At 37.6% G+C, this 19692-nt stretch overlaps 1 protein-coding gene across 2 annotated transcripts in view; it reads left to right on the top strand.

Moving 5' to 3' along the window:
- The first annotated feature begins 967 nt into the window (after nt 1-967).
- Nucleotides 968-19692, top strand: part of GBE1 (1,4-alpha-glucan branching enzyme 1) — a 268038-nt gene continuing 249313 nt past the window's right edge. Inside the window, exon 1 of one of the 2 annotated variants that reach the window (XM_045785422.2) lies at nt 968-1336. In XM_045785422.2, the coding sequence (XP_045641378.1) occupies nt 1203-1336 (134 nt within the window). In that variant the 5' untranslated portion in view covers nt 968-1202. The remainder of the gene's footprint in view (nt 1337-19692) is intronic. The other variant, XM_045785421.2, reaches the window with a different exon arrangement.

Here is a 19692-nt window from a genome sequence, read left to right on the forward strand (position 1 = left end):
TTTGAAATTCAAGGCCATTGCTAATCAACACTCTTCCTTCTCCATAGCCCCCAGGATTCTCCATACCCAAATCCTAACTGGGAAAGAGACTCAAGTCTCTCCAGTTCCTAGGTTCAAAGCAGTTGGAAACTCCTGGGTTGGTAGGTCCAATTCTATGTACATACAATACTGTATTCTCCAAAAAGAATCGATGAGCTAGAAGCCAGTTAATGGGAATGAAAGAACATAGGCAAGTTCCAATTGGGGAAGTTTACATAGGGTTCCCGCTTCTTAAGCCAAGAGGAAGAGAGCTATCTTGCATTAGCACTTCATTAGTAAGTGGTACAGTTGAAATCCAATGTAACGTTCTTCCCTATGCCCTTTGTCTTATCAAGGATAGTTCAGTTTAATCGTTGAAAAACATTTGTTACAATTGTAAACAAAAGTAAAAAGGTGTTTTTGTTTTTACCCCTTTTTCTTTTGTTTCTTTTTGAGGTATGGGAAATGTGTAAAGTTCTTGCCTTGGTTTCACTTCTTTGCCGCTGGCAACCCAGAGAATTGTACCAGAACATCATAGTATCCCTGGGACCTTTCCAGGAGTTCTGGTTAGACAATGATGTGAACATTCTCAAAGGTATTACTATATCCATACTTGACTGTTGCCCTCACAGTGAATTTATTTGATCTGTCTGCAATACTGCCCCAACAAGAAATTCTCAGAACTTTGAGAAGGTCCCCTCCAAGAAAATCACACATCCATTTGAAAAGGATGCCACCAGTTGGAGTTGTTTACAGGAAGAAAAGCGGAGGGCTAGCGCTGGAGCCAAGTACGGATCAGGGTAAGGGAGGGCAAGGCTGAGCTACGGCGCCTGGGACCCGCCTGCCAGGGTGGCCTCGGCCCAGCCGGGAAGAGGCTGGGGAGGAAGGGGCAGGTCTCCCCGGCCTTTAGGTGCTAGCCGCGTGAGTGGGCGGAGGGCCCTGGACGCCTCACCCCCCGCTCGGGAGGTGCGTCCGGGAATCACCCTGGGTCCCGCTCCGCCCCGCCGCCGGGGGAGGGGGGGCAGGCGGCCGTTCTCTCCGGCTATAAAGGGCCCTGGGCCGCAGAAGCTCGCCCCAGCGTCCTCCGGCTCCGCCTTCACCGTCTTCCTCCCAGCTAGAGCTCCAGTTCCCGCTCAGTTTCCAATCGACCCTCTCGGGCTCGGCTACTCGGGCTGCAGCAGAAGATGGCGGCTTCCGAGGCTCGGGCCGACTGCTCCGAGGCGGCGCTGGCTGAAGCCCTGGCGGACGTGCCGGAACTAGCTCGGCTTCTGGAGATCGACCCGTACCTGAAGCCCTTCGCCCAGGACTTCCAGCGCAGGTACCGCCTGACGCCACCTCAGCTCTCGCGCCCCCATCCCCCGCCCCCCTCCTCTCAGCGGGACAGGCTGCGTTCCAGGCGCGGGCTCTGGGCTGGGGCCGCCCCTTAGCTCCTGTGAGCGCAGGCCCCGCCCCTTAGCGGCCCCGCCTCTTGGGCCCCGCCCCGTCCTGCGCTGGCCCGCCCCCAACCCTAGAGGGTAGCAACTTCTTTGGGTGGGCGTCGGGTTGATTTAGTTACCTGGTTCCAGTGGCTTCCAGAGTAGTGGTTTGATAACTCCGGCCCCCGGACCAGACGTGACAGTGCCGAATAAACTTTCCTTATCCCCTGTCCCTTCCTTTCCAATCCTCGGTTTGCGCCATTGGGTACGTGCTTTGGCTCCCAGCACTAGTTTCTTCAGGCGCGATACCGAGCGAGGCAAAGCCACTGCAGGTTTTCTGACCTTTCCATTCACAGAGTTGCCCTGTGAGTTAGCGTGTGCGCAACACCCGGCGTGTGTAATCGCGCGTTTACAGTTTTCGTTTATTTCATTGCAAATACTGTGATTTTATGTCCAACAGGATTCTTTCAGGCAGCTTCTGTTCTTTCCTTGTTAGTATTTCCTCTCTCGGGGGGATTAAGCGTATCTTGGCCACTTTATTTCCCGCCCCCGCGGGCCAGCATTGATGAGTAAACGCACAGCAACATTTGTCAGCAACATTTGCCTGTGTTTGGCATTGCCATCCTGAAGAGGGAGAAAGGCCCGGAAAGCCAAACTTCTAGAGGCCGATGTAGGAGCTTTAGCTTTAGTTTGTCCTCTATCATGCTATAGTAAATTGGTTTATCACAATTAAGGTGCTGGGATAATAATTCTAGTAGTCAGCTCAACTTCAAAGGTATAGTTTTTTTTTTTTTTCAAAGGTATAGTTTTTAAGATTAAAATAGTTGTTATGCTAGTGATAGTAGTTACATTTGTGAGATAAGCACATTGTGATTTAATGGTTTCTGCCCTTTTAGCCAAGTGACTCCAGGAGGAAAACTACTATGGCAACAGAATATGCATAGTCACATTTTCAAGTAATAGAATATTGCCTTTATTTATTTAGATTTTATTTGTTTATTTGACAGAGAGAGAATGAGCTCAAGCAAGGGGAGCAGGAGCGGGAGAGGGAGAAGCAATCCCAATGTGGGCTGGATCCCAGGACCCTGGGATTTTGACCTGAGTGGAAGTGGAAGGCAGATGCTTAAACTGACTGAGCCACCCAGGTGCTCCAGAAAATGGCTCTTTAGTTATTGGCAAGAAGCAGTATTGGGGGTAATGAAACAGGGTTGATTTGGAATTTGGGAAAAAAAAAAATCATAGGTTCACGACTTGGCATTGTCACTTACTACTTGGATCTAATCCAACAACTGTTTAGTAAGGATTCCCTATGAACAAAAGAAGCGGGGGACGCAAAGTTCAATATAGCATCTCATTGCAGAGCTTATATGTCCTAATGAATGAGCCCTCCTCAAAGTAGTCACTTTGAACTGTTGCTCAGTTAATCAGGTGATTGGGCCCTTACACAGCCTTATGAAATTGCTTTCAGTATTTACAATTTACGCTTTCAAAGTGACTGCATAATCTTCATGGTTCAAAATTGGATTTGATTTAGAAATAGTCAAAAAATTTTAGAGCACATGATGGTGGTCAGACTTTTTTGATGTGCTTATTAATGACGATCCTAAATGTATGCTTTGTAAATGACAAAAGACGTTTCTAAAAGAAGACTTGTGGATGTTTTATGTTTCCCCACCTTCTTTAAAACAGAAAAAGGTCACAGCTGACGAACAACCCTTGTTAAGTGTTTCTTTCATGTAATTCACTTCAACTCCATTGGGATTGAAGCAGTTATGATCCTCTTTCATGGTTTGTCAAAATTAATGAGAGGGGCAAAGGCCAGAATAAGGAAGTGAGGGCAATCCAGTGTTCTTGGTGAAAAGGCTAGTCTAGTGGGCCCTTGTGCCTCACTCTGACCTGGATTCTACTTCTGGCCTTGGTTCTGAGTAATTGCCATTTTCCAGCACACATGTTCCATTTAGGCATATCAAATAGTAATTTGGCATTTGGCAGTAGCAACTTTTACTGTTAACATGTGAAAGAATAAAAAAATTCTTCACTCATAAAGTTTGGTGCTGGTTACTTTTTCTATTTTCTGTTTATTTCTAATAACCCAGTGGGACATTATGTCTTTGGCCTAACAGAAAGGAGTGTGTCACTCCTACTGAGGAGTGAAGAAAATTTAGGGCACAAACAACGGTATTTAAGAATGACGATGGGGGAGGTAGTTTCTTGACATTGATGGACTGTCTCATCCTTTCCCAACTAAAGTTATCTCATTAACAATTCTGTTATGTACATTTGTTGTTCTTGTTTACCTTCTCTTTAACTGTAAGAATGTCAAATCAAGTGTGAGGATTAATGAATTACTCTGTGACATAAAAATTAGTACATTAGTGTGTGTGATAGTCTCAATGATGTCTCATTGATTACCTTCTAAGATGGGATTTTCCTTTTGGCTGTCCTTTTTTCACCTGTTATTTATACTGCAATTAGTTGCTGTGATCATAATTTCAAAATCTTAGTGTTTTAAAACAATAAGATTAATTGTCCCTATATTACATGCCAATGTGTGTCAGGCTGTCCTCATGGTCATCACTCAAGGATTTAGGATGATGAAAGCTTCTTTTTGAAACATGCTGCTATAATGTTAGCTGTACGGAATACAGAACATGTTAAACTATGCACTGTTTCTTACAGCTTTTGCCTAAGACTGAGTCACTTCTGCTGACATGTTATATTGGCCAGTGTAAGTCAAATGTGACTTCTGAGCCATGGGTGTGAAACAGAGAATTGACATTTGTGAACAGCTTAAAGAACAGCACAGTTGCAGTAGCACTTGTATACCCTCTGTTTAAAGTTTATATACTATTTTTAGATTTTAATTTAATCCTGATGACAAAACCACGAGGCAGGAAGGGTTTTTATTTTTCATGACGTACAGAGGAAGAACCTGAGATTTGGTCAAGTGCTTAAATTCACATGGCTAGTAGTACTGAAGCTGGGATTAATCTTCTTTCTAGAACTATTTTCAATAGGTTTCACAAACAATGACTTCTTGGTAATTTAGTGGATACCTCTTTCCTTCTTTATCTCTAGCATTGGACATTTTGGGCCACTTCTTGTTACTAGAAGCCATGAAAATCTTTTGCTTTTCTTCTATTACCTCTGATGGTTTTTCCTCTCTTTCTGACCATTTAACATAAGAGATTCTCAGGGCTCTTCCTTATGTCCTTTTATGTATTTCTACTTCTATACTTTCCCTAGGCGTTTTCCTCCATCCCATAGATTCCATTTATGTACTGAGGCTGCCCACATCTATCTTCGACCTCAAATCTCCTGGTCTCAGTCATATTTATAAATACTTTCATTCTGATGTCCTAGAAGTGCAAAACTCAACATGTGTAAACCAAACTTCGGGTTTTTCATCCCAAACCTGTTTGTCGCTTTATAAGCTATCTCCATGTGTGGTATCCTTATCTATCAAGTGCTCAAGCCTAAAAAACTTAACACCTATACTTAATTCTCACCTCTTCTTTCTTCTTCTTTTTTTTTTGATTTTAATGTTTTTTTATTATATTATGTTAGTCATCATACAGTACATCCCTGGTTTCTGATGTAAAGTTCGATGATTCATTAGTTGCGTATAACACCCAGTGCACCATGCAATGCGTGCCCTCCTTACTACCCATCACCAGCCTATCCCATTCCCCCATGCCCCTCCCCTCTGAAGCCTTCAGTTTGTTTCTCAGAGTCCATAGTCTCTCATGCTTCATTCCCCCTTCTGATTACCCCCCCTTTCTTCTTCCCTTTCTTCCCCTACCGATCTTCCTAGTTCTTATGTTCCATAGATGAGAGAAATCATATGATAATTGTCTTATCTCCAAGTAGAATTGATGATAGCTCCTGTTTTTCAACTACATGTCACTTTATATTCCTACTGCTATCATCCTACTCAAGTTGCTAACATCTCTGGCCTGGTTTACAAAAACAGCCTCATAGTTGCTCCACCTTTTTCAAATGTCCTCAACAATTCCCCATGGCTACTTCTCATGATGTGCAAGATTCTGTATTATCTGGTCTCTGTCTCCCTTTTTAGCCTCATTTTTGGACCTTTCTTCTCACTCTGTACCATCTAACCAGAGGGGGCCTGAGGGTTTAGAGAGGCAGCTCAGATGTCTAAGGGCCATTCTGTAAGGGGCACTAAAATATCACTAGAATAAATTGGAAACATGTCCATTTTATGCATGCACTTCTTTTTTAATATTGAAGATTTTCGTTTCTTCATTTGTGTGGGCTCACAAGAAGGTAGGGGTCTAGAAAAATCATGAATAAAAGGCAAGAGAGATTAAGAATTGGAAACATTTTTTATTTTTATCAGAAGTGACTCCTTTAGCTCAGTGGAAATGAATTAATAAGTGAACCCTTTTATATATTTTTATGAATATAATTTTCCTCTACCGCATTAAATAGATCTTTAACAAATGTTTAAAGGATATCAGTTGGCAGTGTGCCAGAATATTCTGCGTTGGAAGCCACATGTTTTGGTAGACATGGTTCCAGCTGTGCTTTTGTACTTGCTGTTCATTCTGTTTTTTGGATACTTTGCTTCTATCTTTTATGTTCCTCTATGTGCTTCTGGAAACAGCTTAGAAATATATTCCTTCCCTAACTTCTCTCCATCCTTATGAAATTCCAGGCTGTCTGAGGAGACTCACTTCTTGTCTACCACCTTGAACACCCCATCCTAAGGATGTTCATCCACTGTAATGTAGTTGTCTTTCTGCTCTTCTGTATCCCCGGCTAGATCGTTTGCTCCTGTGGGTGGGCACTTTTTCTGTATTGTTTGTTTACTATTGTCTTCTCAGTCCATAGAATTATACCTGGCTAATAGGAAGCAGTATAGTATTTGCATGAATATGTTCTGAGTCTATTTTTCTGTTTTTTCATAGCAGTGAGTCTCAGGTCAACTATTAAGCTAAAAATGTAGGGAATACTGGGATGAACAGAGAAGCAGCGGTAGTTACCAGAGGATTATGTATGACAGTCTAGGGAAGGGAAATATATGTTCAAGTAAAGAGCTAAAGATAACCAGAGAAAATCAAGAAAATCATTAATTAGATATTTCCACAGAGCCTAAAGGTTTAGTCACTAAAGGGATGTTCAGTTTGAGAGAGCCTGATGTCAAATTGTGTGCCCAAGGATGGGAGGAGAGGTTTTTGTGACCCCAAGTATACTAAGTTTTACAATTACAGTGAACATCTCTGTTTTGTTAGGAATGAAAATAGCTTTTACATTGGTAGCTAATCAGAGTTGGAAGCACTTTGGATTTGGTGTGTCAGCAGCCACACCAAAAATTGATTCTCACAGCACAGAAGTATATCATAGCTGCATGGTGCACTTTTTTCTCAGTGCCTGGCCAACTTGTTGGCTCTGAGGAAAGTCAAATGTCAGTGATTCTAGAAGGCAGGGAAAAATCTAAAGATTACAAGATGTATCTTGCCCACTCTTCTGTACTAGTAGATTTATTTGCCCTTTGCAGCTGAGCTCTGTACTAACTCCATTTACTCCTGAATTTTCTACGGTGATGGGCAAGAGGCTCTGACCTCTTTTCATTTTCAAAGTGCCTTAAAATGACTTGATGGAGCATTTTGGTTTAGTTTGGGTTCCGGTGCCTGCTGTACCACCTCCTGAGAAATGACTCTTTATGTGATAACTTCTTAGAGGATTCAGTTCAGCTCCCACCAAGCTGGCCCTAGTTAGTCAGCGAGATGTTAATATAGTCCCTGTGAAATGTGCTATAGTTTTAGACTGATAAGAATATCATGCTGCTGTTATTTGAAAGCATGTATTAAACTTCAATTATACATTTATAGATATTAAAGGAAAACATGAAAGTGTTTTCATTGGAGAGAATTGCTGCTACCAGTTCATTCTAAAGTCAGTTTATTTTTTACTAAAGAGTACATTCTCTTCTTGTGATGTCTACCCGTCAGTAGATGCTTACCACTGTTTTGAATCCAGGGTTCTTTTGTGTTTAACATCCAAAAGCAGCATATTCTGTTTTGTGTTTAGAGTAACAGGAACTGAGTACATTAATAAAAGGTAAAACCACATTAAATACACGTTATTAGATGACCTACATTCATTAATTTATTATATAATTACGTTGCATCTTATTTGATGTTGTTGTAAGGACTTGTGAAACTAGTGTTTTTGATATTTAAATGATTAGAATAATTTCTATTCTGAATTTAGTTCCCTAACATGTAAAATGGGGAAATTTATAGAAATATTGCTGTGTATATGTTGCAAAGTATAAGAGCAAGATGAAGCTTGAACTTGAGCTCTCGTGTGCTAATCGCTTTGAATCTGAGGACAAATTAATCAACCTCTGTGAACCTCAGTTTCCTTTTCTGAAAAAAATGGGATGGGACCTCCCTTCTAGGAGTGCCTTGAGAACTAGGGATATATTAAAGATCCTCAGTAAATAAATAATAGTTATTTGATGATGATAATATTATAAGCAAAACAGCCTTCCATCATAAATATTCACATCCTAGGATATTATTTTCAAAAGATTTTATTATTGTTAGCTTCTTTAATGCTGTATCCTGAAATCAACCATCAGATAAGTAACAGGACCAGAGATTCTCCACAACTCTTCCATTTTGTTGGATGGCATCTTTAGGGGGTTCTTTCTTTTTTCCTAGTGGAGCCATTGTGTGAATGAGGTGAGGAGGTGGTAATTTTAATCATAGTCTAGTATACAAGGAAAAGAATATGTTTAAACTTTGATCCTTAATTTGGAGAGGAAATGAGAAGGCAATTGCCTGTTTACTATAAGCTGAAGGCAAGACGAGTCCCGGATATAATGAGCACAAAGCTCCCTTTAGAGCGAGAGGTAAATGCTAGCCTGCAGAAGCTCACAATCACTCTTCTTTTGATCTTCCTTTTCCGTCTTTTCTCGTCTTTCATCTGACTGCTAACTGTTCATATTCTTGGGCATCAAACGGCTACAGGGATTTTCTTCCTCCTGAACTTTGGATGGTTGGAGGAATGGTCATATCAAGTTTACTGATAAACAGAAATAACTTGGAAAATAAGAAAAAATATATAGCTGCAGCTTAAAAGTTTGAAAATGAAAGAATTGTCCAGTGAGATCTGAATATATAATCTATTAGTAAGAATAAAATTTTAAATCCTGTGTCTTGCCTTGTCTTTTCTCTCTCTTTACTTGACTATTTCAGTTATTTTTAGTATGTTTGATTTTGCAATGAGATGTATAAAACAGAAAAATGGAATATTTATGTGTGTTTTAGTAGATCCATTGAACAGAAATCACAATGAGTCACAGGTCCTGGGTATGTATCAGAGGGACTCCTGAGTGGCTCAGTTGGTTAAGCGTCTGTCTCTGGCTCAGGTCATGATCCCAAGGTCCTGGGATCGAGTTCTGCATCAGGCTCCTTGCTCAGCAGGGGAGCCTGCTTCTCCCTCTGCCTGCCGCTCTCCCTGCTTGTGCTCTCTCTCTCCGACAAAGAAATAAATAAAATTTAAAAAAAATAAATAAAATACGATAATCAGAAACCAAGTATACAGGTACACTTCTTGTATAGGTAACCTGGAAGTTTTCCAAATATTTAGCAAATGAGAATTAAATATTTTTTTTACGAATGAAATCATATGTTACTTAATATCATATCTAATTTATTTTCATTTTCATAAATTATAAACAACAGCCACAGGTTATATTGAATTATGAATCACTGCGTAATACAGGTACGTTCTTTGTTACAGAAGCATAATAAAGTCAGTTATGCATGTAGGTCTATGTAACAGAAAACCCAACGTGCCCTCAATTAACAGAAAATCCCACAAACTGAGTTATTAAAGAAACTTTGTGTTTCTCACAAAGAAAGAGAAGCTGAATGGTTTGGGCTTTAGCACTGAGCCATCCTTTATCTTTCTGCTCTACGGTCCTTTTCTCATGGTCTTTATTCTTACACTTAGAAGATGGCGGGGCACATCTAGGCCCCACATCTGTCTTCCCAGCAGGAGCACATTCATGCTAGCTTACTCTGTCCATTTTAGTCAAGCATGTGTTAGATTTCCTGTAAACTCCATCTAGGGTCTTTCAGTTTACAAATTATTGACCAGAACTGTCCCATGGTCATTCTTAGCTGAAAGTGAACCTTGATAGTCAAGGCTTTTCGTTATACACACCTTCTTGAGAAAGTCCTTTTTGGCTTCATCTATCGGATCATCCCAGACCTCTTTCCTTTGCTCCAAAAGGACACTACTGCTGCCTAAGATTAAGTCTTAGTGAGACTATATGTTGTAGTTCCCTAATATCACATCTGTGTACAGAAAGAACCTTCTGAGTAGAACCCAGGTGTTTTCATTTCTCTCAAGTCTATAGCCACATCCCTCAATATCACCAATCTCTGAGTTATGGCTTTCACTTTTCTAAACCTGATCTGTATTTTTTCTGGATTATTTTCTTAGAGGACTATAGAAACTTTTGACTGCTGTGATCCAAAATGAGCTGATTGGGTCTCCTCAGCTACCTGGCTCCAAGACTTAGGAACACCACTGTCTTTTTCCTTTTAATTTCACAGATATATTACTCTTAAAAAATAATGAGAGTATTTTGAGAGGAAATGAGTTTGTCGATTGCTAGTAACTTTTCATGTATTCTTGGGTTCATTAAAAAATGATCTGATTTATCTTTAAGTTACATCATGTTTGTGAGGTTAGAAAGAACTAAATTAAAGATGTCAGTTAATTTACACTCAAACTTTAAACACAAATTCTCTGTTATCTAATGACCTGCCTGTTTATGAGGCTTTAACAGTATACCTTCCTATGCTTTTCTTTTGAAAGCTTGAGATGTGTGACTGTCATTCTCACATCATACCTAGCACAGACTTTTTATATAAATATAGGACTTTATCATCATAGGCAAGTTTAGTGTTTCGTCTCTGATAATAGGACTAAAGAGAAATTTGTGGAAGAGTGCGATTCCTCTTTGATGTCAGAGTAGAAGATCATTGCTGTGTCTGGGGTCATATAGGTTTTCTCTCCTAAGAGGTTATAGGCCTACTACCCATAATTGTTCTGTACTATTATTTAGATCATGAGTAACTAATGTTTGAGTTACTATCAAATTTTAATTGTTTTACAGTCTTCTCTCAAGAGGATTGGTTATTACTCCCGGATTTTGGAAGTTCACAAATGAGTTCATATTTGTCATTTCTATGTTTTTTTTCTTTCCCTAGCTCTGTTCTTTCTGCTTTAAAAATCTCTGATACTTTTGTTACTTGTACATTTTTGTTGCTGTTGTTTACACGTGGGAGTCTTTCATCCTCTTGACCGTTTCAGTTGGCAGTGTTATGTTGGTTGTTTAAAATTGTGCTTGCTAGCGATAAGAATGTAATGAAACTAACAGATCTCTTTTTGCTTCACTTCCCTAAGGTGCCCTTTATTGAAAACTATATGCTATCCATGCAGTATTAGGTAAACCTCTACTCACAAATACAATGTGTAAGCAGGAAGTATATAGAAACAAGAGTATTAAAATAACTGAAGTTTTGTTGTAGTTGTCCAGAGTACCTTTAGAGCTAGAAGACTTTAAAAACAAACAGAAAAACAGTGACCCCCGCCAAAAAAAGGTTAGAGGACATTTAAAAATAGAGTGAATTTCAAAACTGCAAATTGTATTAGACTGGATTTTAAAAAGAAATGTTTTGAAATAATTATAGATTCATAGGAAGTTGCAAAATAGTTCAAAGAAGGCTCCTGTGCCCTTTCTCAAGCTTGCCTCCATGGCAATATTCTTACATAACTATATTGCAGTCTCAAAACCAGGAAGTGAGTATTGTTACAATCTATAGACCTCATTCAAATTTCATGAGGTATTTTTTACATGCACTTAATTTTTGTATCTACTTTTTTGCAATTTTATCAAAAGTATATATTGATGTAACCACCACCATAATGATGATACGGAACTATTACTTCCATGGCCCTAAAGGAACGTCCTCATTCTTTTATACTCACACTATTCCCTTCCCCCATCTCTAACCTTTGGCAACCAGTGGTTTTTTTCCATCTCTATAACATTATTTTTTCATTTTTAGAATGGTATGAAAATTAAATCCTACAATATGCAATCTTTGGTGATTGACTTTTTTTCACTCAGCATAATGCCCTTGAGATGAATCCAAGTTGCATAGATTAATAGTTCCTTTTTGTCACTGAATAGTATTCTACTGTGTGTATGTACCACAGTTTATCTGTTGAAGGACATGTGGATTATTTCTAGTTTTTGGCTATTAAAAATATTGCAGTAAAGTCGAGGTATTAATATTTACATATGGGTTTTACTTTTCTGGGAGAAATGCCTATGAGTGTGAATGCAGGGTCATATGGCGAGTATATGTTCAGTTTTATAAGAAATTGCCAAACTTCTCCATAGTGTCTGGGCCATTTTGCATTCCAATCAGAAATATATGTGAGATCCAGTTTATCTTCATCCTTGTCAACATTTGGTATAGTCACTTTTTTTAATGTCAACAGTTCTGATAGGTGTATAATGATAGATCATTGTGGTTTTAATTAGCATTTTTCTAATAGCTAATTATGTTGAAAATCTTTTAAAGTGTTACTTGCCAACTATGGATCCTCTTTGATGAAATGTCTTTTCATGCCTTTTGTCCATTTTCTAATTGGATTGATTTTTTTTACCTTTGAGTTTTGAGACTTTTAAAAAAATGTATTCTAGATATAAGTTCTTTATCAGATACTTGTTTTGCAAATATTTGCCTTTTCATCTTATAAGACGATCTTTAACAGAAAAGTTTTTAATTTTGAAGAAGTCCAATTTGTCGATTTTGTTGTTGTTCTGTGGATTGTGCTAAGAGCTCTTTGCCTAGCTCTAGGATCTGAAGATTTCCTCTAATGTTTCTCCTGGAAGTTTTATTGGTTTACATTTTACATGTCAGTCTATGACTCATTTTGAGTAAATTTTTATGTAAGGCTTAAGGTTTAGGTTGAGGTTTATTTTATTACCTATGGGTATTTGATTATTTTTAAAGATCATAAACTGACAGACTTGTATTAGGAAGTCACCTGGCCAAAAGTAAATGTGTTTAGTTAGGTATCACTGAAATATATGAATAATGACAATTGTCATCTTGTGTTACAGTTTTTTCAATATTTAATTTTCATATTTTTTCTTATGCCATAACATTACTTGATTTATATTATAAACATATGCAGATTGAATTTTAATTTGACTTTTTAAGGTTTTTCTTATTTCATGCCTTAGAACTCACCTGTTTGTTGGTATCACCTATTGTTCAGTTTTATATTATAAAAAATACTGCTTTTAAAAATCAAGTTGCATTCATTTTGTCTGTTTACTTGGCTTAAATAACAAGCAAACTTTCAAAAATTTTTTGTTTTACTTATAGGAATGAATGTGTTAAATCTTAACTAAAGTAATGTTAATATTCCTTAAGATTAGCTGCTTTTTATCTAACTGAAATTAGCCTTTGGTTTATTTCAATCTTAATATTTACTTTGATGTTTGTCAGATTCATTGTGCTATTAATATAATAGAAATCAGAGCATGTCAATTTCCAGACAGAAATTGCTTAGATGTTGAGAGATGAAAGTTCTTAGCACATTTGTTTGGCAAAATTTGTAAAATTTATGAGTAAGATAGCTAAGAATTTACCCATCTTTAAACAGAAAAGGTAAGTGGAACTTTTGAGGATTCGTTCATTCTAATTATTCACTGTGATGAATATGAGGCACTGAGTATCTAAAAGAGACTTCTGCCAACTCTACTGATAATAAGTTATCATCATCACAATAATAATAATTATTATTACAGTTTATGTATACATCATTTTATGTGCACTGGGTCTGAGATCTGCATTTCTAAGAAGCTCCCAGGTGATGCTGGTGCTGCTGTTTCACAGATATTTTGATTAGCAAGGCACAGCATGACCTCAACCTCAATTTAAAACTGAGTTAGTAATGGGCCAAATTTTATTCTATTAATGTTTAAGTTATATGTTCTGATTTTTTTGAAAATAAATAACCTATATGAAAATAAATAACCTATATAGACTCATATAGTTAACCACATTATTTAATTTTATAATGGTCACAATGATTTTTCTACTTACAGTAGGTAAAGGGAGTTTTATTTTATCATTATCAAAGTTACTTTTTCTTACATCTGCGTTGTGAGTTTCAATGTTGCATATACGTCTTTGGATAAGATATAGAAAATGACTACATAGAGAAAATTATTCCCCACCCTGGTGTTCCAGGGTATATGTGCATATCTGAGTCATAGGCTGTTTTATTAATTTGCTTATTTAACAAATCTATTTTCAACATCCGCATTGTCCAGTCATTTCTCTATGTGATAGTAGGACAATTATGAGTAAAGTAGGCTTCCTCTCCTACAGGAGCTCTAATTGGGGAGATGAACAAATAAATGCATTATAGTAGATACTTGTGCATAAAATTCGGTATAAGACAGATGAAAGCATATCCTGTTCTGTTAAGGAAGGGGAGTATGTACCACATAGAAGTTCACTTGAATTGCCTGAAATTCTTAAAATCATTTCTCTATAAAAGAAGTACTGAGTCTTGACGAATTTGGACAAAGCCTGAGACTTTTTTGGAAGGAGTCAAAGAATATGATAGCTAAATCATTAATCTTCATTAAAACTATAATGCAGTTATCATATGACTTTTACACAGTTTTTGTTGCTTTTAAGTGAAAGTTTACTTGCAAAAATGGTTCAGTTGCAAAATATGCTTGTGTAAGAATAGCCACATTGTGTAAGAACGGAAGCCTCTAAAATAGTTCATAAATCACATTTGATAACCTATCAGCATATTTCTTTAAAACAGAGAAACCCATTTTGGAAGGGATTGTGGACTCTTTTTAGAGGCAATAAAGCAATTCGTAAGTAAGCTAAGGGCACCCATTCCTGAATGAGTCAGGGAGATATTTTGATGATTGTCACCTAGTCAGGAAGGTCTCAGAAATGCATGTGAATGCTGAGTGCCTCCTCCTGACTGCACCCTAAATGTCTCGCCTGGATAGCACTACTCAATAGAAATACAGTATCAGCCACATAATGTAATTTCAAATTTTCTAGTAGCTACATGGGAAAAGATAAAAATAAATGGATAAAATGAATTTTTATAGTATATATTGTTTAACCCAGTGTATTCACAATATTATATATTTGGCAGAAGAGTTTTTATAGAAAGAGTTGGTATGACTGATAAGGACAATGAAGTGAAAGATTAAGGAGGGTGAGAGGTTCAGTCAGCTCTGTGTTCTTGGTAACAGTGGAAAGTATTCCCATAGTGATTCTGATTTTGCCTAAGAGAGGGAGTCAGCAATTATTGACTGGTGACTTGTTTTCAATACTTAGTACTTGAAAGAGAAACGTAAGTGTATTATGTCATAAATGTAAACATGGAGATATGCCACATACTTAATTAACTGGGGCTGACTAGGTGGCCATGTCTTACCCAAGTGATTTGACATGGCTTGTCCACAGTGCCCTTTTCATTTAGGTGATTCTTATTTATGTCATATTTTCATATGCTAAATGCATTACATCTGTCCCATAAAGCAAAAACAAACACAAAATGAAACTAAACAGCCAAAGTAAATCTGGTCTTTCTTGATAAAGTGAGATTAGGTAGCTCCTCTGTGCTGTAATGGCCCTAGATCCTCCAGGATGTGCCAGCCTTCCTTTGACTCAGCCAATGACAGCTGTTCCTAAAGTTGTTGTCCTAAGAACCTAGCTTATTTGCAGTGACTCATTATGACTTGCATTATTCCTGAGTTGGTCTATGCTTGTAAGAGAGAAGGGTTGGAAGGGTTGCTCCTTGATCACTCTTGAAACTATTGTCATGTGGGTGGGTGTGCATGCATGGACATGAGTGTTCTGTATTTTATGCCCATTTCTTTATTACTTGCTTTTCTTATTTCGTCCATATGGTAGTTTCTTTAGTATTTATACTTTTTCTTTATTTTGCTCCTGCTCACTTTTCATACTTAATAGTTACCCTTGTAATAATAAAAAAAATTACTGTTTATAAAAGTATTTGTGGGCATGAAGTGCCAAATTCTTCCAATGGAATGCTGTTTTCCTTCTCTCTTTAGTACTGTGTTGTCCACATTATAACTGCTCAGTACATGCTGACTCACTGTGTATCCCTGGGGTGCTGGATGTGTGTCTTGGATTTAAGAAGAGAAGAATATATTTAGGGAACACATTATTGTCTTTTAGTTGTTTTCCAGAGAGCTTAGAATGCAGGTTTTTATTCAGGGGGTGCTTTGCAAGTAGATATTGACTGGGGGTCTGGTCCAGCTTGTTCTGGAATATTAGAAATACAGAAATATTTATTACCATCGTTGTTGGAGGGTCCCTAGAAATCTTGAAAGTAATTCTTCTATCATGTAGTGGCCTGTGGTGGGCAAAACCTCTCTCACATACAGCTTAACCTTTCTCACGTCTAATACTACTGTGAAGAAGATTGTAATTTGTGCATTGTGCTTTTATCAGCTTGCTGTTCCCAGTGCAGTTTGTGTAATTTTTCATTTCCTAACCGTCCTCGGGCAATTCTATTTAACATGCTTTCTATTTCAGAACATTCTCCTATTTAAAAAACTTCTTTTGCCTCAGGCCCAACATGCTTTTCCAGCCAGGCCAGTAGTAATTTCTATCCTTGCTGGCTTCATTCACCTTCACTGGTAAAATTTTATATAGATTTCCTAGGAATGTCTTTTTTTTTTTTTTTAATGGCTTAGCAAATGCTGGGATGTGTAAGCATTCTATTTGTTGATGTTACTTTGGTTTACAAAAATATTATTTTATTTTTATTACTAAGGAGAAGAAGACGTCTCTAGTTCTTATTTTTTACTTCAAATCTGTGTTAGTTTGTTAGATTGTAAACCAGACTTTGTTTTCTTAATGAACAGAATTTTAACTTTCCACCTGAACTTTTAAAGTCGTCCACATAATGTTCTTGAACAACAGTATTAACCTTAGAACAAGAGGCTGTTTCACTGATTTAAAAAAAGGGGCTCATTCAAGTTCATTTAATAGATAGCAAATTCCTTTTTAAGGTGGTCCCTTAAAAATGAGTGAAACAGATTATCTGGATTGCCATCCTGAATGATCATGATTTTGGCTTGAGATAAAGCAGCATTGTAAGTTGAGCTCTCGAAGTTGCTCTTGGGTCTGAATTCAGTAATAATGATATACTTTAGAGGGATTTAGGTTTTTAATGGGGGAAAATCTGGTAAACAGAGGCATCCAAGAGAAAGCCTTTGTTTTCTTATCATTAGCCACTCTGCCTTACATCAAAGTAGATTTTGAAATATCTCTTAACAATACCAAGTTTTTCAAGTGATTGTAGGGAATATATATAGAGATCTCAGTTCTAAAATTTGAACTCTGACTATAATACAAATACATATTCTATGTGTGTTTGTGTGTATAAACGGCCTTTATATTGTGTGTCATCCGAGTCAGAATAAATGTTTTCCTATTCATTGTGTTGATATCTGTGTAGAAACATGGCAGAAAATGGGGCTTTTTTCCTTTTTGGGGATAGTCATCATAGTGTTAAAGAAGAGTACTTCTTTTTTGGGGTTATAGTTTGCATTTTAAATTTCATTGCTGTTCCTCTCAACTTCCATCTGTGTTGACATTTGGGAATTTTGTCGTTGCTCTTTCTCAAGTAGAGTGGAAAAGCTTAAAACAGAATTTACACTTTAAAATATAACAGAGGCTCTCTCACATCGTGATTCACGCCAGGTCTGAGCACTTTTTCTTTGGCCAAAAAAATTTTTTTTTGTTGTTGTTGAACGAAGTATTTCTCAAGCTTGTAACACTGCTCATTATTATATATTATTAACAACCATTTGCATTAGTGGAAAGTTCTGGCTGAAAATATGATGGTAAATATTAAAATTTTAGGCACTTAATATTTTATGATATCAAAGAGATGTTTCCATATGGATATATTGTGAATTGATTGCTATTTATTAATGACATTGTGGTTTATTTTATTTTACTTTATTTTTTAATTAAGGTTCATCTGCAGCCTTGGAAATAGTAAAAATGTGAATGAGTTGCAAATAGCTACAAACAGATTGGGTGCTGTATGACCTTTTTTTGTTTCCTTATTTCCCTAACTTTCGAAATCCCAGTCCATTGTCATTCATTCATTCTCTCTTTCTCACTCTCTGTCTCTCCCTCTCCCCCGCCACCCCTTGCCGCCACCACCCCCACCGTGTGTGTGTGTGTGTGTGTGTGTGTGTGTGTGTGTGTGTGTGTGTGTGTGAAGGAAAGAGAGAGAGAATCTCTTGGCTGAATAATTAGTGACCTAGACCTCCGTTTAGTTACTGACAGGTTTGGCTGATTGATTCCTGTTTTAGTCAGTTTGGACTGCTATCACAGAACACCAGAGTGGCTTAAACAACAGAAATTTATTTCCCACAGTTGTGGAGCCTGGGGAGTCTGAGATTAAGGCAGTGTCTGGTAAGGGCACTCTTCCTGATTTGCAGGTTTCTGTCTTCCCCCCTTGTATCCTCACTTGACAGAGAAGAGTGAGAGAAAAGCAGTAAGCTCTCTCCCATCTGTTTGCATGAGGGCACTACCATTCATGAAGGCTCCACTGTCATGACCTAATCACCTCCCAAACACCCCACCTTCTACTACCATCACATTGGGGTTAGGATTTCAATATGTGAATTTTAGGGGCATGCAAGCATGCAATCCATAACAATTCCCTAAGACTTCTAGCCCTTAACATTTGTGTTGGATTTTGTGGGTAAAATTAGTTTTTAGATTTTGAGCAATGTGTACATTTGTGCATGCATGTGTGTTTTCCAGCACTCTGAGGCAATACAGCAGAAGCTCATTGTCATTTTCTAAGGCAGCCATGAGACTAGTGATCATTTAATAATCACTTTTAATAATGAAGTCTACATGATTGAAATTAGAGAGTGGTAGGTTTTGGGGGCCACTAATTTTAAGTACCGTGAAAGGCAAAAAAAGGAATAGTGCAAGTCTCCCAAATTTGTTACCTTCGAATTGGAAAGACTGGGACCATTAAATGTTCCAGGGTTCATGGGAAGTGAGGCAGAGGTCTGGTTATAGGCAAACATAATTCGTTCATCCGGTAGCCTGGGAAGGAATAGTTAAGCTAATTATTTTCTTAAGTTGAAATAATTATAATGAAATTCTTTTGGAGAAAAATAAGAACATTGCAAATGAGGTTTATATAAGATCTGAGAAGGAAAAGATATTTTAAGAGCATTTACTGCATTTTAGATTTTCTTACAAAAAGTAACAATAAATATAGTGCTAACTCTGGACTAAACAGATACAAGTGGTTGTCATACCAACAATTAAGCATTCATTTTAATGTTTTTGACAAGACCTTAAGCCATTTCTTTTCACCTTCCTCCTTGCCTAGTCATTAGAACTCTGTAGGCACATTTAACTTATAATGAAGGAAAGGATGCAAATAATTTATACTAGATTTCTTTGTGTTTTATTTTGATGTTTCTGCGTAGTGCAATGTAGTAGAATTGGTGTATATTTTTTAATGTATTAGGGAAGTATATGCTTCTTGAGTAGAAGCGTAGATGAAGGGTGGAGACCCTACCACATAATTTCTCTGTAATTTTAGTAAAAGTTACTTATGAATTTCAGAGACAAATAAACATTCATTAGATATTAGACGTATTTTGTGGTAACTGAGCCTTTTATTGTTTCCTTTCCTCCTGTTTGCTTTCTGTTGGTTCCATCTCTTTTTTTGTGACCTTTAGTTGATTTCTGGCTGATCAGCCAATTAGAGGTAAAGTGATAATAGCTGATAATAACTTAGTATTGTACTGTTATATATTATATACATTTAAATGATTGTATTTGCAGGCTAATTGAAGATCATCCATTTGAGAATTTTTGAACTTTCAGCCAGGGAGCGTTTTTGTTTTTAAACTGGTGTCCACCTTTGTGTAATGCTGACCCTTAAGGAAAAGCCAACACAGAGCACCTGGGTGGCTCAGTCAGTTAAGCATCTGTCTTTGGCTCATGTCATGATCCCAGGGTGCTGGGATTGAGTCCCGCATCGGGCTCCCTGCTCAGCAGGGAGTCTGCTTCTCCCTGTGTTAAAATACCTCATATTAGAACCAACAGAGGTGTTCTGGTGATCATCC

Source organism: Ursus americanus, chromosome 4, assembly GCF_024610735.1.
Source record: "Ursus americanus isolate L20-20 chromosome 4, mUrsAme1.1.p, whole genome shotgun sequence".
In the NCBI taxonomy this organism is placed as follows: domain Eukaryota; kingdom Metazoa; phylum Chordata; class Mammalia; order Carnivora; family Ursidae; genus Ursus; species Ursus americanus.